General features: G+C 37.2%; 1 protein-coding gene across 1 annotated transcript in view; it reads right to left on the bottom strand.

Moving 5' to 3' along the window:
* The window catches only part of LOC113576346 (calcium-activated potassium channel subunit alpha-1a-like), a 47,894-nt gene that overhangs the window by 15,789 nt on the left and 6,298 nt on the right, over window positions 1-25,807 (bottom strand). Inside the window, exons 2-6 of the mRNA XM_081697611.1 lie at window positions 21,726-21,881; window positions 9,477-9,538; window positions 4,650-4,743; window positions 4,181-4,292; window positions 2,564-2,639 (exon numbers count right to left, since the gene is read on the bottom strand). Coding sequence (XP_081553737.1) covers window positions 2,564-2,639; window positions 4,181-4,292; window positions 4,650-4,743; window positions 9,477-9,538; window positions 21,726-21,881 — 500 coding nt within the window. The remainder of the gene's footprint in view (window positions 1-2,563; window positions 2,640-4,180; window positions 4,293-4,649; window positions 4,744-9,476; window positions 9,539-21,725; window positions 21,882-25,807) is intronic.

Below are 25,807 nucleotides of genomic sequence, written 5' to 3'. Positions count from 1 at the left end.
CCAATGGGAAAGAGAGGTGAGGGGGTGGGGTTGACCTTTGATGGCCCCACCCACCCCCTCAATAGATCAATCACATTTTGACACATTGCGTCTACTGTCTCACTCTTTAGTGCAGTTAGTCCTTGGAATCTTCTTCATATATATTAATAATTTATTTCATTTATATTGGTTGTGGGGGGTCTACAAAAACTATGAACATATGTTCTAAATGTATTAATGACCAGGATGAAGAATTTGGGATTTTTTTCTGATAATTGCAATATATTAGGGATATTAAAGAATATTCCAGAGCTAAACCTCAAAAAACATTTGGTAAGCATTCATGGCAATTTAAAAAAAAAAATCTTTTCTATACACTTGATTGAATGTTGTTGGAAATGTTGTATTTCTCCATGAGAATACAAATAATTACAATTAATGTTTTACTTTTCTTTAGTTTAATTCCACTATAATATTATAGTATACCTGTGTGCCCATAAATACTGATACATCAATTTATGGAACACTTAATTAGACAAATATAATAAATTAAATGTATATACTTATAATAATTGCAAAAAACTGCATTATCAAAATATATTTAAAAAAAACAAAATAAACGTACTATGGCCAAACCATCCACTTGAGGTTGTTGGTAAAGGAGTTTGTCATTTTGAAGTTAATCATTTTGTTACAAGTCTTCACTTCTACTGCACATATTTTAAACTAATGTGTAGGGTTACTAACATAATGAAAGCATGGTTTACATTAATGGAAAATGCATTCATTTTCAAGACTAGGCTCCGCAAAAGCAGTTAGCAGCCATCTGAAGCTTGTATTTTCAGCAATTGTGCATTTCAATACATATACAGATTTTGAGGTTTGAGACAGTGTCAGAAAGATAAGAATATGATAATTAGTTTGAATGATATTAAATCATATACATAAGCTCTCATTACTTGATAGCTACATTAGCCTCAAAACATCAGTGCAAAACTGAAGCAAACCATCAAGACATCAAACATTAAGCTATACAGTAACATTTGAAGTCAGTGAAAAGTGCATTTTATTGTATTTTGTATGTATACTGAAACAAAGATATAGATGACCTAGTGTTCAGTCAGTTTTGTTTCAACACATTGTGATGGCAAGCACCAAATTCTTATTCTGTTTGATGTATTTGTAATCAAATTATTATTGAAAATAAATCACCATGAAAGGGTTCTTCCTGGCTTTACATGAGACAGAGGAGGTGGCATCTTGACTGTATGAATGCTTTCAACTGACTCAAGCAAACAATTTTTAAAAGCAACATATGCCTACAACAGAACTTCTAATAATTGTCACTTTCTTCATTAAAGCATATTTTATTAAAGAAATTAATGTGCTCTGTTCAACAATACAATATAAAAGCAATGTGTTCATTTACAGTTACCAAATGGCAAAGTTGTCTATAATCAAATCAAATTTAACATAAGATAACTGTTCCCATATACAGTTCACAGTGGCACTATTCCAGTGTAACTGAATTAGTACTTTTCATGGGTCCAACTTTGCTTTGAAAGGTTGTTGGGACAAGAACTTACAAGACTTACAAGAACTTTGTAATTTGCTCTGATAAGAACATCTGCCAAATGCGATAAATGTAAATGTTAATGTAAGAATGTTGCTTGTAATTTAGCTGCCCCTCAAATATGTGTTCCCTTTAAGAAATTACATCCTCGGGCATGTGCATTTACTGAAAAGAAATCAGCACTGGGAGTGACAGGAAGAGGTTCATGAAAGTTTTTATAGCCGCATCTGTATAAAATATATTTAAATATGTATATATAAAATCTACATTTAAATATCAAGTGTTCTCTATTCATCTTGATTAAATAATAATTCGCTTTATTTTTCTGTGTATGTTCCTGGCCCACATAGTGCCAAACACCTACAAAGCATAATAACAGATCTATAAGACTGAAGAAATTAGAGGAAATTATGTAGTTGCTACTTATGTAACAGCACAATTACAGAAGTATTACAATAACTGCAAAAATAGAGAAAAAATGAAAACAAGCAAAAAAGAATCATGTAGATCTTAAGACTCATGCAATGAATGTGAAATTAAAACTAGTAATTTTGCAACAACTGTATTATTTCTAACTTGTGATCCTGACATGAAGTGCCAGAAAAATTGCGATTATGTTCCATTATAATTTGATTTCAAATGTATCAAACAGAATAAAAATTTTGAACTTGTCATCACAACAAATGTGTTCACACAAAACTGACTGAACACAAGGTCATCTGCTTCTTTGTTTCATGAAATACTCTAACTGTCCTTAGCAAAACTTCAAGTTTATTACATATTTAGAATGAAATAAATACTGATCCCACAACTGTAAAGGCATTTCTAGTAAAAAAAAAATAAAAAATTAGTTGATCAATAACCTTACAACATGCTCTGTAACCGCTTGCTAGAGATAAATTTACAGTTTTAACTAATACAAATAGTGAGTCATGTTGAGATACTATGAGAAACGGGCACTTAAGACTTATTAATCTAGAACATGCAGAGAAAAGCAAAACACCCCCTTACCTAGTTTTTACAACATTTAAAAACTGTAAGATTTCCGAGATCTGTATCAATCTTAATGCCCTTAAAAAACGCATTCCTGCATAAAAAGGCAAAAAAAAGAAAACACAGGAAGAACAAACTCAGCCATCATGTAACAAAGCACTATCAGTTTACTGTGTATATGTAGATGCTTATTCCAGATATATCTGACAAACTCGGTGCACAAGTTTAAATCCCTAAACAATCAGTAAACAATGCTGTTCATTCTGCTTTCATAGATGAAAAAAAACTTTAATTAAATCATTCACCAAACAGAAATAATATATCTATAAGAGAAGATGGAATATGAATGTTGCAGCACTGACAATACAGAGATTTATTTATATTGGAAGACTGAGAGAGAAGAATCCAGAGGAATGAAATTTGGATTAAACAAAAACAAGAGGAAGTGGCCTGTCAAATGGGTTAGTACCCAATGATGTAAACTACCAGTAGGGCTACTTCTTAAACTACTAAAACTAATGCACAATTAAAAACAACAGCAATTAGGAATTTCTACACCCTAATGCACCCAAACAGGATATTACATATGTTTCTGTAGGAGCTGCAGTCTCAGGCACCTGGACCATAGAAAGCCTGTTCCACCAACCACACTGCACGCTATTCATTTGAAACAGATAAATGTATTCTGAAGTCTTTGCTCTGGCAAGGGTCGGTAACAATAATAATAACAATAATAATAATAATAGTACAATTCTACAAAATACTAATGAGCAACAATAACAAGAAAGTATTTTTATTGAAAAGAAGATATGAAAAGTAAAGATGCTTGTTGAAGTCCATCAACAAGGGCTTCACAGATCAACTTCAGCAGCCCCACACTCAGAACTCACCCTGATGGACATTAACAGAACTAAAATGAGAACTAACCCATTTTCCTGTTTTTCAATATTAGATTTTAAAACAAAAATCAAAGGTGCACAGAACACTAACTTACAGGACAAAGAGGCGAACACTAGCCAAATCTCCACTACATCTGTCTTCTAAAGAACAGCAATAAAGTTTTCTATTATATCTGCAACCAAGGGACACACAGATTAATTGAGCAGTAAGCATGTGAATTAGCTAGTAACTAAACTGCCAGAGCTAATGTAGGCTAATTTCCTCCTGGTCAAACAAACCCTGCTTCATATATTGCAGGTCCAGCTGGAAAACAAAAGACAAGGACCATTTAATAAACTACCTCAGCAAACCAGTTAAAGTAAAAAAAAATAAACTTTTGATGGGCTGTGAAATTTCTCAAGCAAGGTCCATATCAAAAGGTTTAGATGGCATATGTCATATCCTGTACTCAGCTGTCCTGACAAAACTCTGGTTTGATAAGCCCTTGAATAGAGAGCACAGATGCCACTGATGACATCAGCACTGGATGATGCCCATGGAGGGAAAAGGTGGGCATATTCTGTGGCTTTATCATCAGGTCTGACTGACCAGGTCTGATTGAACACCACTTACATATTCACATATATTCAACTACTAAGAGCAAGAATGCTGAAACAGGAACAGTTATGTATAATGCAATTTTATGGCCAGCGTTAGGACGCTCTGAGCTCATGAATTCTCATGATCAGCACTTACCCAGCCAACTCCTGTTAAGGTACATAGACACAAATATTGGTGGCACAGTAAAGAAGTCCACAATTGAATTCACCTCCAGCCAGAACTTTAGCTTATCATTAGCTGCGATGAACTGAACAGAAAGACACAGAGAGAGAGTTTGCACAGCCAAAACACACATACACACTCACACCCTATGTGAATAATTGTACCATATACAAAAATAAACATGGTATAGAACTAGCAAGAATATTTCTTACTAAAATTATAACAGCTCCTTAACCTAACACGATACTTGATATTAAAAATCTATATGTGTCAAATACAAAGTTGTATGTGAAAGGGCATAAATGAAAAATACTGAAAAGGGGCTAGAATCATGTAAATCATCTATTACTGTGTCCAAAATATAAACATAAACATATAAATTCATACAAATCTCATATGATCTTTTACTGAGCTTTTGTATGTTTATGTGATGGCTCATTACACGCAGGCCGAAGTACAGCAGGAAGAAGATGTTGAACACCATGTCGACCTGCAAGGTGTAGTCAGTGCTGAAGTTTGGGCAGGATTCTATAGGACTGTGAAACAGGAACATATTATTCAAACTGCAGATATTCACATTTCATTAGAAATACCAGCCAACAATATTCTGTTGTCGCCAGCTAAGAATATTGTATACCTATTAAACTCTGAGGCATAATACATGATACTTTAAATAGAAGATTACACTATGAAAACTAGAAAAGAGAAAGAATCCATTCATTATTTGGAAAATGGGAAAGCATGCATTTTAACAAGGCAATAATTTCAGAAGCACTCATATACAGATTTTTTTAAAGGTTAATCCTTATATGAAAAAAACAAGAAAAACAAATACCGTAAATGGTATATTGGCAAACATCACCTTTTTTATTCCAAAACACATATGTATTAGATCAACAACAAAGTAGGAAATGCCATATAAGATGAACATACATATGCAAAAAAAAGAGAAAAGTAATTATTAAAAGCCTCATCATATTAAATCCTGAAAAAGCAGTTTACAGAGAAGGTTGCTAATTAGTGATAAAAGGACAATTTTTGTATTAAGGTCAGTGATGTTAAAGTGATGGTGGATGGTCAGAGGGATGTGCAAACATTAGGTCAAGGATCAAAAAGTTATGAGCATAGTCACAAGAGTAATACTCCTCCATGGTCCCTGGCAGCCACTAAAACAGCAGGGCAAACAACTTAAATCTTCAATCTGACCAAGACAGCAAAGACAAAACTCTTCATGACTAATTTATTGGTGACATCCCAAATCACTACAAAAATCATTAAGTACTAAAGAAAATTTGTAGATCGGAGTTGTCAAATGAATATACACTTAAGTACTCTAGTAAAATGAATCATAAAAACCTGAAAATTAAATATCAATAAAAATAAACAATAATTATTTGTTAAGGTTCAGAGTGGTTAAATTTCTACAAGTGCCACAATGACAGGAAGCTACTCCCATTTACAAACTAATCATTTGACCAGCAATAAACCAGTAGAATCCTACACACATTGCTTAGTGCACCTTTAAGCAGATTATTTTAAATTCACAGACAGTAACAACCATCATATTACCTGCTTTGCCAAGAGAAATATAATACATATGTTGGGTTTACCAAGGAACTGTGGAACATATTAGAAATACAAATACAAAATAGTTAAGTGAATGAATTCCATTGCACTCAAATAATAACTTGTGTCTAGAGCAAGAGATTTGGTGCAGTGCTTGGTTTCGGATTGATAGGTCTCCTTTGAATAGAGAGCACACCCTGTCTTACTGCACACACTGGTGATGATAACAAACTTTGTAAGCGAGCTTCAGCCATAGAAGGCAACCTTCATGAAAAATAAACATGGGCTAAGGAGTATGGCCAAAGTCATTTCAGACAGCATCTCAACCTTGCCAGCAACACATTGTCTGCACTTGAGTGGCAGTTGACGTGTATTAAGATCAGGCTCTGTGGATCTGGCTGTTGTAAACAAAGACAGGTGTCCTCCCCTCAGCAGCTAAGGTCAATCATTACAGAAAGGAAGATGCAAAACACCCAGTGACATTAAAGACCCAGTGATACAGTCTGGCTGCCTGATCTATTACCACACAGTTCAATCAGGGAGGTTTAATTATCAGGTATTCTGACTCAATTACATTTCTAGTTTTAATGATGCGAAAGTAAATGCAGGTGGTTTTATCACACTTCTGAAATGGTTACCGAGTTCTCCATAAAATCCCCATGCTTTGTGTTACCATTTACACTGCCTGGCCAAAAATCCATCCAGCACTATGTGTGTGTGTGTGTGTGTGTGTGTGTGTGTGTGTGTGTGTGTGTGTGTGTGTGTATATTTATTTATCTCTCTCTCTCGCCAAAAAAAAAGGGCACCACCTGGATTTAACTAAGCAAATAGGTAAGAGCCTCCCATTAGATAATTACTGCATGGGTGATTATGTTTCAGCTGGAAACAAGTTATTTAACCCTAACTGATGCACTGAGTAGCTTCTCATTTCTTAAACAACCATGTAGAAAGACACATTCTGTGGTCATGGAAAAGATGTTAATCTGTTTCAGAAGGATCAAATTATTGGAATGCATCAAGCAGAGAAAACATCTAAGGAGATTGCTGAAACTAGTAAAATCGAACTGTCCAATGCATTATTAAAAAGTGGAAGGATAGTGGGGAAACATCATCTTCGAGGAAGGAATGTGGTCAGAAAAAAATCTTGAATAATCGTGATCGGCAATCACTTAAACGTGTAGTGAAATCAAATCGTAGAAAAACAACAGTAGAACTCAGGGATATGTTTAATAGTGAAAGTAAGAGCATTTCCACATGCACAATGCGAAGGGAACTCAAGAGATTGGGACCAAACAGCTGTGTAGCCTTAAGAAAACCACTTGTCAGTGAGGGTAACCTCACTGCCATTGGTCAGGTCTAGGTTCAGCAACATCATGTGCCCAAAGAATGAGTTCAGCTGACTACCTGAATATACTGAATGACCAGGTTATTCCATCAATGGATTTTTTCTTCCCTGATGGCACGGGTATATTCCAAGATGACAATGCCAAGATTCATCGGGTTCAAATTGTGAAAGAGTGGTTCAGGGAGCATGAGACATCATTTTCACACATGGTTTGACCACCACGGTGTCCAGACCTGAATCCCATTGAGAATCTTTGGGATGTGCTGAAGAAGACTTTGCGCAGTTGTCCAAATTTCCCATCATCAATATAAGATCTTGGGGGGAAAATGAATGCAACTCTGGACAGAAATAAATGTTGTGACATTGCAGAAGCTTATGGAAACGATGCCACTGCGAATACGTGCCGTAATCAAAGCTAAAGGCGGTCCAGCGAAATATTAAATATTACCTTTTTTTGGCTAGACAGTGTGTGTGTGTGTGTGTGTGTGTGTGTGTGTATATATATATATATATATATATACGATAGCGATATAAGTGTTTGAACTGCTCTGTTTGTTTTCCTGTAGGTGGTACTAGTGTTCATCCTCAGTGAATGTGTGCTGTAATCAAAGCTAAAGGTGGTCCAACAAAACATTAGAGTGACCTTTTTTTTGGCTAGGCAGTGTATATTACAATTAAAATAATTGTTTATTGCCGTGGTTTAAAAAACTCACATTAAACATGCAGCATTAACTTAAGTCAGCAGCAGTCCAACAGACACAAGTGTAGGCACAGCATTTTTTTGTTCTGTGTCAGTGAAATCATGGCTGTGTCAGTGAAAGCAGTGACGGCGCTCAGAGTTTTTTCAGCTTTCTAAGAGGACTACGTCTGAAGTGTGGTTCTGAGAGGAGGAAATGGAGGAAAATGTCATGGTTTGTCTGTGTAACGTGCTTGTCAATGATGTTAATGAAAGTTACCTACTCTTGTAAAAACATTACATGTTGACAGTGGTCACTTTTTTGCCTCATCCTGAGAGCTAGTTCATTAAAGTATGAATTCTATGTATGAAACAGACCACTGTTTAGACCAATTTTATATCCTAATTCTGTATGTATTCCAGCATAACTACCTTGTGACAGCATTATTTGTATTTGTCTGAAGTTCAGTAAATAGATGAGCTCTGCTGTCATGGGGAACTGAACATTGGAAATCACTGCTATTAAATTTGCCCTCTTTAGCATTATCATTACTAACAGTAATAATAATAATGACTTTGACCCTGTTTTCTGCGACATCTTTTCTGTATCGTGTTTCCGCACACTTCGTCTACTGCACACGATAACACATTATGTAGTTTAATCACCCAACCAACATATTTTGCTCATCCTGTGTTTTTCATCCTCAGTTCAACAGAGGTGGAGTCAGTATCATGCCCTTATCTACCCCATCTCTCTCTGCTCGGAGCAAGATCCATAGAGCAGGCCTGGGTGAACTTTGGTGGCCTGTTTTCCCTTTACCTTACACCACTCTGAGGCCATTATGTCCAGACTAAAGATGGAAGGGAGAGCAGGTAACTGTAATTCCAGGAAGAGAGAGAGAGATAGCATGCGTGTTCAGTGTGCACTACACTCAGACCTCTACGTGAGGCCTCTCACATCTCTCTGCTGTGGAACAGAACAGAAATCATTCTTTCCCCACAGGGGACAATGATTTTGCTCCAACACATAAACTTTAAGCTTATTAAGAGCTTGTAAATTAGCTGCAGTAAGATGAGTCCCTGCAGGGAGAGTGCAGTAATGTGCAGAGCAGTGGTAGGAGTAAGTCAAGGAAACGGTGCTCATACTGATCCCAGAGCAGGCCATTAAACAGGAATAGGGGGATGCTAAATGTCTTTAGTTTTTATATTTTCTTATGTCGAATGTGGGTTTGTATTTGAACTTTTACTTTTTGGTGAGGGCCAGTAAAAGAGCTGGGGTCATCTTTACCTAGAGAGGTCCATGGCAGACATACATGTTCAAGATGAAAATTGGATGAGTAAAGGTTTTCTAAGATAACAGACCATCGTCTTTATTTGTTAATAATGTATGTCAGCAAAGGTCACAGAGGTGTGTGTTGAAATGGGGCAAGAAAAAAAAATGTTGTATTTACATGGTACTTAATCTCTCTCTCGCTCACTGTCTCTCACTCACCCACTCACACACACACACTGCATTGTTATGTTTATTTATGTTGATCACCTTTAAGAGGTCTGGGAATGTATGCACAGGAGCACAGAAATTCTGAATGTTTTACAGGACTGCTGAGAATGAGAAAAAAGAGAAAAAAGATAATTCTCAAGGGCACTTGCAAGTACTATGCCATACTAACAGATGTACTCACTCTGAGGAGTTGATGAAGTAAATGATCAGTCCTCCGATGCTGAGGATGAACACTAGTACCACCTACAGGAAAACAAACAGAGCAGTTCAAACACTTATATCGCTCTCGTATATATATATACATATATATACACACACACACATACACACACTGCCTAGCCAAGGCAATATTTAATATTTTGCTGGACCGCCTTTATCTTTGATTACGGCACACATTTGCGGTGGCATCGTTTCCACAAGCTTCTGCAATGTCACATTTATTTCTGTCTAGAGTTGCATTCATTTCTCCACAAGATCTTATATTGATGATAGGAAATTTGGACCACTACACAAGTCTTTTCCAGCACATCCCAAAGATTCTCAATGGGGTTCAGGTCTAGACTCTGTGGTTGCCAATCCATGTGTGAAAATGATGTCTCATGCTCCCTGAACCACGCTTTCACAATTTGAGCCCGATGAAACCTAGCGTTGTCATCTTGGAATATGCCCATGCCATCAGGGAAGAAAAAACCCATTGATGGAATAATCTGGTCGTTCAGTATATTCAGGTAGTCAGCTGACCTCATTCTTTGTGCACATAATGTTGCTGAATCTAGACCTGATCAACTGCAGCAACCTTTGATCATAGCACTGCCCCCACAGGCTTGTACGGTAAGCACTAGGCATGATGGGTGCATCATTTCAGCTGCCTCTCTTCTTACCCTGATGCACCCATCACTCTGGAACAGGGTAAATCTGGACTCATCAGACCACATGACCTTCTTCCATTGCTCCGGAGTCCAATCTTTATGCTCCCTAGCAAATTTAAGCCGTTTTTGCCGGTTAGCCTCACTGACGAGTGGTTTTCTTAAGGCTACACAGCTTTTTAGTCCCAATCCCTTGAGTTCCCTTTGCATTGTGCATGTGGAAATATTATTACTTTCACTATTAAACATATCCTTGAGTTCTACTGTTGTTTTTCTACGATTTGATTTCACTACACGTTTAAGTGATTGCCGATCAAGATCATTCAAGATTTTTTTCCAAACAACATTCCTTCCTCAAAGATGATGTTTCCCCACTGTCCTTCCACTTTTTAATAATGCGTTGGACAGTTCGATTTTAGTAGTTTCAGCAATCTCCTTAGATGTTTTCTCTGCTTGATGCATGCCAATAATTTGACCCTTCTGAAACAGATTAACATCTTTTCCACGACCACAGGATGTGTCTTTCTACATGGTTGTTTAAGAAATGAGAAGCTACTCAGTGCATCAGTTAGGGTTAAATAACTTGTTGCCAGCTGAAACATAATCACCCATGCAGTAATTATCTAATGGGAGGCTCTTACCTATTTGCTTAGTTAAATCCAGGTGGTGACCTTTTTTTTTGGCGAGAGAGAGAGATAAATAAATATACAGACACACACACACACAGTGCTGGATGGATCAAACAAGAAAGAAAGATCAGATAAGGCAATATAGGAAAGATCAGATAAAGGAGTGTAGGAGGGCAAAGCAGATCCAACCAGTGCAGGCAAGAGAGATCAGACAAAGTTTATACCACAGCCACTGCAAGCTGGTCTTTTTACCATAATACATAATTTATGTAAGGAGCAGTTGCAGGCCTGGCCTGTCTGAACTTGTTTCTTTATTACACAAAGGGCTGCCTCCCTGCCTCTTCACCCAGGCAGCTCACTGCCTGCATAATGGATGACGCAGACCGCGCGCGCACACACACACACACACACAGCCAAAGTACTCCTTAAGAAAAGCTGCATGTGTGTGAGTGAGTAAGAGGCACACAGCAAGAGAGATTGTATGTCTGTGTATACACATGTGCATGCATGCATGTGGTGTATCTAGGCAGGATTCTTTGGTTACATGTTACCCCACGAGATCATGACCTTGTAACAATGGGTAGCAGGGCATGGAAGCAGGCCCATGGGCAATTTTTAACACAGACACACACACACACGCACGCGCGTACACAGCCAAAACCGGTCTAAAGATGTAAACTTGTGCCTCAGCTTTCATGAAGCTCCAAGACATCGGCAGGCTCTGTTAGGTACCAAACACTTCACCACACTCCTCTATTACACATTTTGTATAAAACAGGGAACATAGTAGACTTTAAATAACAGCAATGCATAAAGTGCGTTCAGAACACAACCCATCCATCTTATAAATAATTATAGTAGCCCTCTCCTTTCCTGTTGGCCATGTACAAATTAAAGAGTCAGTAGCACCTATTGTGGGAAAAGACTGAAGGACTTAAAGAATGGTTTTATATCGCAAAATGTTTTGCATCAAGCGCTTTGAGTGTTACCACCTGGATGTTTGTTTTACTTTTGCTTTTTGAACTTGCCGTAGTGCGGTTTTCAGTTGTCTTTATTGCGACAGAGGATAAATAATCTAATGAATTATAATGGTACAGTAGAAATAGAACATATTTCTGGATTGATCACTTTACTTTTGTGATGGCCCAAGTGCCGCAGAGCAAGGAGCTGGACACACAGATCTCTCTCGATGAAGACAGACTTCTATTTAAACACAGTGAAACACTACAACTTATGGAACTCACATAAAACAAACTGTGCTCCGTGATACAAAAACACAAGAAGTCGACAAACAGTTTGCACAGGCAACCATGAACTTAAACACTTGCATCACAACCATTGACTGTGACACAATACAATGACCAATGAGTTACAAAACACAAGGGTTTATATATATACATAGATCGAACAAATAACAAGGTGCAGATGTGTGCTAACAATGGGGTGTGGCAACAAACAATGGGCAGACAGCCTATACTAGTATTTGTCTCTTTATTTTACTCACTCTCTTTCTCTATACTTGTCTCTTTCTCCCCTTCTATCTCTGTGGGACAGCGTGAGTAGAAAGCCCCAGTGGCTAATCGATTTCCCATTCCAATTGTTGGAAAACTGAAAATCAGTTCATCAGTATTTTTCACATCCATTAATTATACACCAAAGGCCTCGGAGAGGGAGTTGAGTCAAAATATCCAGAGATACATTCAGGTGAAGAGATCAGCCAAGACAGAGAAGCATAGAACAGGAAATGCGAAACTAACAGTCCTAATGAAACAGTCAACAAAGATGACTCCACATGCACGTGGCGGGCCATACCACATGATAATTGGGAAGTGGAGTGTTCTGTGACAACTTTATTACTTTATGTACATTTTTGTAATAATACTTATATAGATTTTGCTTAACATTTTCAATACAAGGCTTTTAATTGTAACAGACTATTTTTATAGTGCAGCAAAAAAAAAAAAAACGGATGTGAACACTTGCTCCACCAATGGTGCTAACATGGAAACTAACATCATTTAATTATGTAAAACTATGTTACATGCTATTTTTTATCAAGTTAATAATTCTGTTTATTATAATATTTTTGTAATTTCCTTAGAATCAATCCAGCTCTACAAAGAGGCCTAAAAAACAGGCAGACTTGGAACTACCTGATCATGTCATAATCCATGATATGAAAATAAGGTGGAGATCAACCAGGTTGAGATGATCAGATGAACCAGATGATCTCCATGTTCCTGAAGAAGCAACAGGCTGTCTGTGCATTACTGGCTAGTGACAGTAGTACATGTTATCTTGTGACAAAAAACAGTTATGTTGAAAATGTCAACAAGCTCATTCAACCACTCTCTGACCTCACCGATGCCCTGGCCTCAGATGAACCCCGTCACACTGTCCTCACTCACACCAGTACTGAAGCACATCAAAAGTGAAATCCCCACTTTGCAATCATAAAACCACATACACACCAGACAGATGAAGCAAGTAATGATAAAGGACTTGGTAGAAGTGAGATACAAACAGTGAGTGGAACAAATGCTGCACATCTGCTTCATGGATGTTCAATATAAGGGAAACTTCTGTAAAAACCTGGGTGATACAGTTGAAGCATATATAGTAGAAGCTTTGAATCCTGAAACAGACCAATGCAGAGAACAAGCAGAAAGGGAAGAAAATGAGGCAGGAGGTGGAAGCAGTTGCACCACCAGCACTAAGAGGAAACAACTTTTCTGTATCAAGCGCTTTGAGTGTTACTGCCAGCATGTTTGTTTCGCCTTTGTTTTTTTTTTAGTTAGCCGCCATGCTGTTTATGTTTCTCTTTATTGCGATGGACATTAAAGACATTCCTAGCTCGCACTTGTCTCCCTCTCTCCCTACCACCAGCACATGCTATTATACTATTACATAAAATTACAAACTATTATTAGATTTTTACAAAATCTTGTAAATTAGAATCTTGTTAAGTATTTTGATAATGCTATTAATAATGTGTAATTAATTCATTTACAGCTTGTACAGTTGCAAGTTCTGTTTTGGTAAACTTAATATTGAAATTAATATTAATACTTCATCCCCAAGTTCAATTTCAGTGTTCAGAAATGCCTCAAAGATGCAAAACACCAAAATAACACAAAATGACAGGGCAGACATCAATAGTCCTCAGCCATTCATTTCTGCTCTGCAGTGACTTTCAGCTTTAGTACACTATTCGAATATACTAATTAAATATGCAGAGAAGTGCCCCTCAGCATGCACATTTATAGGTGGTGCCTACTTTTGGCATGCGTGTTTGTGTGTGTGACTGGGTAGATGGGAGGATAGGTGCACGTGTGAGTATTCATGGAGTGTGTGTGCATGTGTATTGCAGAGGTCAGTGATATGGGCTGCGACAACAGATTAGAGACTCTCCCCTATTATCTTGCAGTATACTGCTCACATGCATGTGCATACACATATATACAGACATTAACATGCAGAAAAAACGATATGCAAACAAATAATTGCAAACATTCAGTGATGCTAATTGTATAGCTGCTTGTATGCTGAACAAATACATGGCAAAGTGCCTAGATGTATCTCTGTATTTATACCACAACCAGTGTGGACTAGGAGACACATTCTGCCATCTCAGCAGTCAAAACTGAACTCTGAACAACATGCTCACCTTCTGTTCATCATACCCTGAGTTGAAATGTAATCAAGAAACACATGCTGCTATGATAATCTGATCTCAGGAAAATAGCAACAAAAATCCTGAATTTTCCTGTCCCATTTATGTTGTTGAAGTAGTTAGATATGTTTTATTCTAAAGATAGATGACTTTTAAAGATGCTACAAGTTTTCATGTATATATATCATGATTTTACCTCTAGACAACAAACACTGCAACAGCTTAGAGCCACTCTGCAACTTTTGACTCTGACCAGTTCATACAAGATCATTGGCTAGGTTTACAGGCAAAGATTTTTGCTAACCTGATTGAATTCATTCTGATTATAAATTAAGACTGAGCCATTTCTATGCACTCTACTCAGCAATCATAGTAAGATGGCCGTCATATCAATCAGAAGAAGGAAAAAAACATTGTTACTTGAGTTTTCGGGTGGCACGCTTGTGTTTTTACCTTAAAATTATTGAAGACTAAGGAAAATGTACATGTACTTGATGTCACAGAGATTGATGTCATGTCCTGCAACATTCTGCAACATATATTTTTATTTGAACTATAGCTTCTGTAAACCCAATGTCTTTCATTTGCTTGTCTAAACAGCTCATTATTGCAAAATGCATGGCTGTCTTGCTGTTTTTTTTTAAATCTTTTAAAGTTTGAAGCATAAATTGTGCCTCTTCTGTAAACCAGTTCCCAGAACTCACAATGTTGAACATAAACTTCATGCACATGTGCAGAATGTATTCATAGTTTTAGATTTGGAATGTAATCACTTACAGGCATTTACATGACTATTCATCCATTTAACAGATTATTTACAGGATTACCCACCTTGTTCAATAGGATAGATACTGTATTTGGAATGGCCTCAATTGGAGCAGTCTATCAGGCTATGTATAAATGTAGCCCATGTGATGTGAGAGAGGGCTAAATGAAGACACTAAAGATGTGCATCTGCACATTGATGTGCCTTTGATGTGCCATAGTTAAATATTCTGGATATTAAATATAAATATATGACATATTATACGTATTATAATATCCATATTTACTCATTTGTATTATTAATAAAAATACATTAAATATGGATATTAAATATGATTATTTCTATTAAAATGTCTTACACTTGTTGGATCATGTGAGCATTGTGAATTAAACCAAGAGTACTGATTTAAACCAGACAGAGATATTCACCTACAGTGCGTGTTAATGGGTAGGATGCTCACAATCATACAGGAAGAAATGATGCTAGTACATAATCATCATTAGGCTGTGTAAATGCCCCTCCAGCATGGGTTCTCTGTTAGACTTTGTGGTTTAAAGTAGGACATTTTTCTTCACTGGTTCAGTCATTTTCTCCCTACCTGCTCTCATCCCACCTGCACTCTCATCATCAGATATATACCAGATATGGTGACTCGAGTCAGTGAATTGATCTCCAGTCACAAATATGATTTATTTTGAAAGACTCTCGACTCAGACTTTTCTTAACTGACTTTTTGCTAAAGCCTTGGGTGCACTACAAAACTTTTAAAGTCATAGCAGATTATTAAAAATACTGGATATCTCTCACTCCCCAATTGATATTTGCTGATTTTTTGTGGTAAATGAAAACATTTCCATCACAAGTTAAATGAGTATGGATCATACACTACACAAAGCTACTCAATTCTCTCTCCAACTTCTTGGCTTCTAGCATGGACTGCTATGTTTGTATTGCAAATCACTGGATGTTTCAATTCAATGCTGGAAAAATTTGGAATCCTGCAACAAATTATAAATATAAATGAGAAAGTATACTACAGCATTTACAGTATTACAGTATTTTCCAGAGCATAACCTTTTAGCCTAATATAAATGAAGCTAATATTGTTTAGCTTTTAACAATGAAGCAATAATGAAGCTAATATTGTAATTACTAAAAAGTAAGTTGTTGAACATTGTTGTGATGTTTTGGCAAAGAAATCTTGCAAACTAGATGTATAGGGACTGATGACTGTGTGTGCATTTGGAGAGGTTTTTGGGCACCAGTGGAAAATGCTGCGTAGCTCCTAAATAATTTCATATATGTGCTCAAAGGTGTTCACCTTATTAGACAAGACTGTTGAATCAGTAAATGTAGAGCATGACTGAAAATCAATCTCCAGCATCAAAATACACATTATAAACCTTAAAAAAAAAAAATTTGGTTTTTGTTTTTTTTGGGGTTTTTTTTACATTTTCTTCTGTATTAGATGAGCTTAAATGGAACCTAAATGATGGAAAAATAAGCCTGGGTGTGAATGGATGTCTTGTCCCAAGTGTCCTGAATGATCATTGTGCTATGTATACAATTTCAGACAACTATAGTTAAAGTGAACAAGTACAAATTGTTAAAAAATTATCTTAAAACTGGAGGTGCACAGGAATTCTTCAACCAGAATGAGCTCTGTAAATTGGTCACATGTGGTAATTTTACAAGCAACACACCACTTTTCTAATAAGATAGCTTTTTTCCCTGGCAAATTCCATGAATGTCTGGGGTTTTCCTTTAAGTGTCTGAAATTCTGTCTGCTTTCAGCACTTGTTCATAAGCTTGGAGAACAGTTGCTTTCGCAATGTTGTAATCTGGCAAAACTACACCACACACAAAAAGGTTGGTGTAGACAACAACTTGACAGCCTGTAGTCAACTATATCAATAGCTAATATATTTTTTTGTAAGCTCAATATTTTAAGCATTAACAAGTTTTTAGCTTTTTGTACATGCTGCATTGTCCAACCAGCATTTTCTTATTCTTGACCAGGGTAAATTTAAAATTAGGTTTCAAGCACTGTTCCATATCTTTGCAATCAAGACTTCATGTTAGAAAATCAATTATAAATAACAAAACAACTAAACATTTCTAAGAGGGACTCAACTCAGATTCCTATCCAGAGACTGTTACCATATTCCAACTACAAATGAAGCAGGGTACAGGCAGGGTGCCACACTGAGCCAAAAGAAGCTATTCATCAGTAGGCAAGGGGGCAATTTCTGTACCAAAAAAAAAGGGAGTGTAAACAAATCATGTGTTGATGCAGCCAACTGAGTTGGTATCACCAGTGTGATCAATGGAAAAGTTTGGTTGGAGCAGTGTGATGTGTTATATATCAGTATCACAGAGGCCAGTATCATGATATTGAATAACAAACGATACACTTTGCATCCCTGTACATATGTAAAGTTCTGTAACAGCTCGTTCTGGACCTCTGACCTCTTATTTCACACCATCACACCCTGCTGTGGAATACTACTCCTTCTTATACTGACAAATGATAGAAGGAAAATCATTCTGAGTTCTGACCTATTTAAACATGAACTTCCTTTCTAAAGAAGTAATGCACCATATGATTCCCACATCCCCTCGTCAGCAGCCATAGCAATGATCACTTTAGCCAGGGGCTGACCTTACTGCATGCACTACAGACAATACCACATACACTAAATAGAGCTATAAAGCTACATATTCAGTAGATTGACAGAGCTACAGACATCAGTAGAGCTACAGGTACAATATTTCTGCATCCATTCAGTAGAGCTACAGGCACTACCAAATGTGCTCAATAGGACTACAGACAATACTCCACATACTCAGTAGAGGTAAGCAAGCCTGAATTACCGCACAGAGCATCCTCAGAGCTCCTGATGCCCTAACTTGACCTTTCTGTCACTCCCTTCCAACACACACAAGGCTGAATTTACACACAAGATGGCAGCTCCCATTTCAGCCATTTTGGTGGCTTCAAAAATTCACAGTGTGAGTCAGCAGACATGCACAACTCGTGACTTAAGATGTGCAACTTAAGTGTGGGTGGAGGAAAAACAAGATTTTAACCTATTGTTTAAATAAAACTTTATGTTTTCTGTCACTAAACATCTCAAAAGCATAGGGTTCTGTTGGAACAGTGTCTCAACTGTGTCTAATCTTAAATTCAATAAAAGTGAGGGAGCCAACCCGGAACAGATACCAATATAATACACATCTAGACATATGGTTAGATAGTTCTTTATTTTTCTCTAACCATACTGACAAATTACAATCTAAAGTACTTTTAGATTGCTAATTTTAGATTTATATTAGTCATTTTAGATTACTTTGCAAAGATATGCTTTTTATACAGAAAATGTTCTTTTACTCATTCCACCACAATTACTCTGGTTCAAGTGACTGATTATGGTGATGCAGTTTATAGACTGTCTTGTAAAGGTGCCCTTAAGAAGGTTGATGTTCTCTACCAATCATTCATATTGTGCTGCAATATTTACTGGTCTGGCCAAAGTTTTTATTCTGTGGATCATGTCATTTTAATTAATAGACTGAGCAGCACAGGATTCCTCGATCATTCTTTTAGCATGGTTCACAAATTACCATTCATTACGCTCACAAAATGTCAAGCTAGGAAAAATTGTCTCTCATGCCCATCTGGTTACAAGCATCAATATTGGGTCCCAGTTTGTTCTCGATTTATACTCTGGAGATCAAAATTAGAGAACAATTTATGAATACATTATTTCTGAAAAAATCAAGTGATCTTCATTGGTCAACATTTGAAGGATTTTTGTTAGGGGTATACCATGCCACTAGAACAGTGCTTTACAAAATAACCAAGGTATTTCAACATAAAACACAATGATCAAAATTAGAGTACAACAATGTACTACAGAGAAAGATTACAACTAAATTTTCTGAAGGTTACAACATTTACCAATCAGTAGGAAGTGTACAGGCCATTGCTTTGAATGACTTCAGCACATCTGTGGCCACAGGACATCACTAGTCTCTCACACTGCTCTGGTGTGTTTTTGGTCCACTCTTCTTGCAGTCTCTTCCACAGTTCGGTGACTGTTGTGGGTTTCTTGGCCATAACTTTGTCACCAAGGATTTTCCAGAGGTTTTCCCTTGGGGTTAGATCAGGACTCTGGGCTGGCCATTTCATTTGTTCAATGTTTTCAGTTTCCAGGAACTGCTTTACCTGTTTTGCTGTGTGACAGGGGGCATTGTCCTGCATGCAAATTGCTGGCTGATTGAGTGATGAATACAAGGAAGGAACCATGTGTTGTTGAAGAAGGTTCTGATACACACTTACATTCACTCTGCCATGTAGCTGTATGAGAGGTCCAACTCCTGTTGCCGAAAACATTCCCCAAACCATGACACTTCCTCCTCCACCTTTCACTGACTTCTTTACACACTTTGGGTTCAGTCTTTCCCGTTTGTCAATAAACATATTGTTTCCCATCAGAGTCAAATAAATTAAAGTTGTTTTCATCACTAAAGTGAACTCTGAACCACTTCTCTGTCCACACAACATGCTCCACAGCAAAGGTTAGTCAAGCCTTTTGATTCTTTCTGCTAATGAGCGGTTTGGTCTGCAGAGTGGGCTTTCAGTCCAAATGCAATTAAACGTCGAGACACTGTGTGACGAGACAGATCCTTACCCTATACAGTGCTAAACCGGCGAGCAATTCCAGCTGCATTGTTGAACTGATTACCCATGGAGATTCTCCACATTATCCTGTCCTCTCTTGCATCTGTCTTTCATGGGCGGCCAGCCTTCTTGGGGGACTTGACTGAGTTTGTGATGTTGTAAAGATTCAATATTCTAGAAATCACAGACTTGAAACGACCGACTTCTCTTGCTATGGCTGATAGGGTCACCCCATTGGCCTTCATCTGGACAACCTGCTGCCAGAGGGTTTCAGTCACTTTGGAACGGCTCACCATCTTGCAAAGTCAGTGAAAACTGGAAAGTTAGGCTGCCAGTCAAATAGGGTTTGTCAGATGGTGAGCCGTTCCAAAGTGACTATAAGTAATTATAATTAAGGAAATTAGCACCAGGTGCCAAATTAACACCAATAACTTGCAGGTATCTGAAAGTTTGATTAATGTTATTTTTCAATTATCTCATTTAAGTTTTTTATACTATGCTTTAGAATATATACAACTCATGAAATAAGCTTAAAATACTGCTCTTTTACTCCTGTTAGGATAAATTCACATAGGACTACGCAGTGTCCTTGACATTTAGGAAATTGTGTGTTGTTCTCTAACTTTGATCTTCAGTGTATTAATGATATTCCCCTTACTGCAATGCCTTCATTCAATTATATGCTGATGATACTGTCCTGTATGCCACTGGCCCTTTGCATGAATCTGTGATGTCAATGCTCCATGATGGCTTCCTCCAGATTCCAAATGCATTTGCCGGTCCTAAATCATCACTAAACCTCTCACAGACTTTAATCATGGGGTGTGGTTGGTTCAAGTGAGGAAGCCATCCTGGAACAGGTAATGGCATATAACTGTTGAAATTGTAGTGTAGAGTGATAGCCAGGTGGATGTAAAGGCTGAGAAGAGTGAGATTTATTAGGGAGAAATGCAAAATTAGGGTCAGTAAGTCCAGAGTCAAAGGTCTGTGAACAAATCCAGAATACATAACAGCAAAAAACCCTGAGAAATAAACAAACAGAACACAAACCAATGAAACATGACAGAGGCTAGAACCTAGATGCTTAGTACAATGACCAACAAAACACTGAGGAAAATGTAAGCTATATATACACAGAAAAACGAGAATGAAACTAGGAACAGCTGAAACTAATACATGACAGAAAAAAACAAACGAGGGGGCTGAACAAAAAGACAAAACAAAGATTTGCCTGGAAAGAAACAGTATGGAAGTCAAGCAGAACCACAGCACAGGGTAGTTAAGCAGACAGAGACGCCAGGGAAGAACCAACCACGACAGAAATTTTGAGACTGGTGTCCAAAAACACGAAGTGGCACATTTTAGCTAATTGATTCTGTCTCAAAATGCTGAAGTCAGGCAAGTCTTCCTAGCCAGGTCTTGAAAGGACAGTTCAAATGCCTGATTTGCCACATTGCAGGCATCAGGTTAGCTTGGAGCTTCACACAGCCCACACTTATGATGTTACAAGAATCACAAGGAAATCTAATTGTACATTCTTAACATTTTTATGTATATAAATTATTTATCCAGTGCCATTAAAAAGACTGAGCTTCAGGATTCAGATTTCATTGTATTACATTGTCCATTTAAAAAAGTATTGTTTGTATTGATGTTTTCCAGCAAATCTACAGAAATTGTGTACATTGTCAAAGCAAAAGAAAAATGCCAAAATATACAGAGAAAGAAAGAGATAGAGAGAGTATGCAGGGGTCATTTATGTAAAACATTAATTATGTAGGCTCTGTAGAGGTCAGGAGAGGTGGGACTCACAAGCATGCGCCCGGTCGTGTTCTGTGCGCAGATCATGACCCCAGCCCAATCTTTCACTGAGGTCGTCCAGTCAACTGTGAGCTCCACATTCTCCTCCCCCTTTCCCTCGCCTGGACAGTCAGTGGCCTCAGTGGGGTCACTGACATGCTGGGGTTCCTACACATACACACACAAAAACATACATATATTTAGAATATATATATAAACCTGTAATCAAGAAAATACATAAAACTTCAAATATTAAAAGCATTAAAAGTTAATATTTTCAGTCATTCTGACACAAACTCCAAGACCCCGGACTTAAGGTTTTTAGTTATTTTTGAGATGACTCCTTTATTGCATATCTTTTTAGTGTCAATAAAGACCATCTGATTTTCTCTGCCACCCTGGATGCTGGCTGTCATTTCCTGCTGAGTGCTTTGATTTTTTACTCGACAATCAAAACCAAAAATTAACGATCCTTAATTAACTATGTGTTACAAACACTCCTTCAGAGTGTGGACTTGTGTCAGATCTTTCCTTAAACTAGACAAATATGTTGGTTTTCCTGAGAAGAAACATAAACGCTGAGAAATAAACCCACAGAGCATGACACTTCATTTTAGCAGTCCAGTGAGTAGGTGAATTTGTTATAAGCACTAACAATAAAATTTAACTTCAACTGTTTATGTTTTTTATGTCTTTGTATTGTGCGTGTATATATAATACTGGCCCTTCACCTTTGACTCTTCTGAAGCCTTTGAAACATAGAATGGAACATAGGCATAATTTACACTGGGCAGAGTGGGGACATGTACCCACCATTTTCTGAAATGGCTCTGAAAATATTAGTGTTTCTTCTACAAACTGTCCTTGCTTCATTTATTAAAAATAATACTTGTATTATATGCTATAAGCACTAATATGCTTGTATAAGTTAAAAAAAAAAATTATTACGGTCCTAACAAAATAAACAGAACATAATTGTACTACAAATATATTTTAAACATAGAGCAGATACTTGAATTGTTCACATGAACAGGTTTGACCAACAAGGTCATAAAACCACTCATGATCCTCCTCCTTTCAGTCTGAGTGAATTCGTTTCAGTTAATGCACATTTTTGTGGATTTCATAAAGGGAGCACAAATTTGAAGTGCATCTGAATTGGCATTTTTCAAAGCAAAGTCATGCCCACTGGATGGAAGACATTGATAACCATTGATGATACCTTCCTTTTAAAGCACAATGTCTTGAGTTAAAGTCAGACAGGATTTGTTCTGAACTACCTCACCACTAATCCTATTTACACCCTACACACTCCAACTGAAAAGTATGATAAGCCTTTAAGACACCACTACCTCACAAGCTCTTCACACGGGCCATTGGGTAGGCACCTTCTTTCATCTGTATTTCACTGAATTAAGTCTACGACACCTCAAGAAGGCTAATCAGTGAGGTCCCATGCCAGTCCAAGCTAATGTTTAAGCTAACCACATACAAAACCTCTTTAATCGTCAATCCACTTTGGTGGATCTGTTTACTTCCAGAGTACACCACCATATCTGGCCCCATGTAGTTAAGGCAATACACTGTGTTCCCTGTAGTTTTCTATCTATGTCTACATACATTTTCCCTGTGAAGCTCCTGCTATGTGTCTTGTTTCCTCTTCCTGCTCACAAATAAAATTAGTAATCATTAATCTTCTCTCTGATGATGTGGCCTTAGTAAACACTTTCCACAAATCACCTATCCCAAGCCCTGCTCTTCTGATTTGCTCCTGCCTTACCACATCTCTATGTTCCAATGCTCTGTTAACTAATGGCACTGCAGATTTTATTTTCTCAATTTTTATGACTGCCACAACTGCTTTAATCACTGTGTCCTTAGACCCTAACAAGATCATATACAATATATTTGCATTAAAGGCTGTTTATTCTATTTGACACAAAGGATTGTTCTATAAATGTCTTGAAAGTTGTGTGAGGGACAAAACATATAACTTACTTCAAACAATGTGGCATAAAAATAGGAAATTATAGAACAGATGTCTTCTCTCAGGAATGCAGTGAGACAGGGGCTGCTGCTTAAGCCAGCCCCTATTTAACATTTACATTTAAAAAAAAATGAAAGATTTTTTGAAAAATTGAAAATTGAAAAAAGTGGAATAGGAAACTGGAATTAACTCTGCATTGGCATTCAGTAAAGGCTGAAATTCACTTCTTACTTGCATTCAATATAAAATTGGAATTAAATTCATACTGTCATTCAATACAAGATGCACGCATATAATTCATGGCATTCATTTCATATTGCTACTAAATCCAAAACTGGTAGTAGCATTAGAAGCTTGTTGAGGGCGATAGGTGCCCTTAGGAAGAGAGGACTTTCACAGAACACTGTGTTGCCTTGTTCTGGGTGGAAGCAGCCCAAAACCGAGAGGCTGAAAAGTTTGTCCATCTCAGTCATGAGGTCCAAGCTGTGTCTGGTCTCTGTAGCCCAAAGCCTAGGAGTGTCCCGTCTCAGGGAGGATTCGGCAAAGAGCCTCTATTTCCACACTCACCTGGGCCATCCCACACTCCATGGAGAGTGGTACAGGACAAAGTAACGCAGTGCTTATTCCTAGAAGGCTGTTTTCAACCCTGCGTGTTGGGTATAAGGATGCAGTGGCAAATCAGACAAATGAATTGCTCAGTGACAAATAATCTTGACTGTGTTTGGATTAAGATATGCACATCTATATGTAGCTGCTCGCTTTGGTTGTGACCTTACTCACAGCCCTGAAGAGGTACCAGTAATATAAGATTACAGTACCAGTAATATAAGATGAAGAAGATTCATATAAGCTCCATATTCATGGATCTCCTAGATCTTTCACAATTTTACACATCTTATTTTTTAGAAATTTAAGTGATTCTATAGAGATATAAGATTTTATACTACAGGTCTGTCTTAAAATTTTATTTTAAAACAAAAAATTGCAAAGAAGCATGTTCTTAAACAAAAAAAGTGACCTTATAAATCAGACCAACTGAGCTATAAACAAAACCACAAACTGCCTCATTTATACACAGGAAAATGCATATACATGCATTGATGTTTTTTTTTCTTTTTGTATTTCCCAGAACACCCCCCCCCAAAAAAAAAAAAAAATTTTATAATTATATATATATATATATATATATATATATATATATATATATATATATATATATATATATCAAAGAACACCTGCAGAACAACTAGTGATCTTTGTAGTATTAATTTTAGTATTAATTTTCAGTGCTCCAGATCCTGAAAGCAACCAGATTAAAGGGGTAATGTGGAGTGATCATGAGGTGGACACATACGGTGAGAAGAGTGAGATTTATTAAGTGCAAATCCACAATCAAAGTCATTTGTCCAGGGTTAGTGAGCCAACACGTAGAGTCGAGGAATATATAATAAGCACACAATGACAAACAGGAACTATGAATAACACATGGAGGCTAGTAATCACAGTAGCTAGGATAAACATATGCTATAGCGAACAAGGCATGGATTACAATGACCAGCCAACACACAGGCAACAAGGCAGGGTTTACATACACAGGAAAATGAGGTGTACAATGTACAGTTCATACAAATGAGGTGAAAACCAAAGCAAGGACTGGAGCAAGAATGAAGAAAATTAATCAATGACAAGAGCAGAGAGGATACCCTGTTGGCCTTCTGGTCATGTGGTCACCAAACTCTCATGCCAATATGAATGCTGTCATACAATTTCATGGTGATCCAACAAATATGCTGCTTTGTTTATAGCTGCTGACAGAACAGATGTTTCATTTCAAGGCCACTGCAAAAGGCAAAAAGATGGTTTGTCTAATAACTGGTTTGTCTTAATGGTTTAACTAATAACTGGATAACTCTTTGATACCCTTTTGTCAATTTTGGAATTTTGGAGTTTTGGATATATTGCCATTGGAAGGGGGAAATTAGGGCATTACAGTGATGTCCAAAAGTCCAAGCTGAGCCAGCCATTTAATTGCACAGATGTGAAATGGGTTCTTAACCATGCATAACTGTTGCCAGGTATTGATTCCTGGTCCTTTAGTCTCTCAAGC

The sequence above is a fragment of the Electrophorus electricus genome, chromosome 15 (genome assembly GCF_041902795.1).
Source record: "Electrophorus electricus isolate QZ-2024a chromosome 15, ASM4190279v1, whole genome shotgun sequence".
In the NCBI taxonomy this organism is placed as follows: Eukaryota; Metazoa; Chordata; class Actinopteri; order Gymnotiformes; family Gymnotidae; genus Electrophorus; species Electrophorus electricus.
The sequence above is the reverse complement of the archived record's forward strand: the minus strand, read 5'-3'. Positions and strand labels throughout refer to the sequence as shown.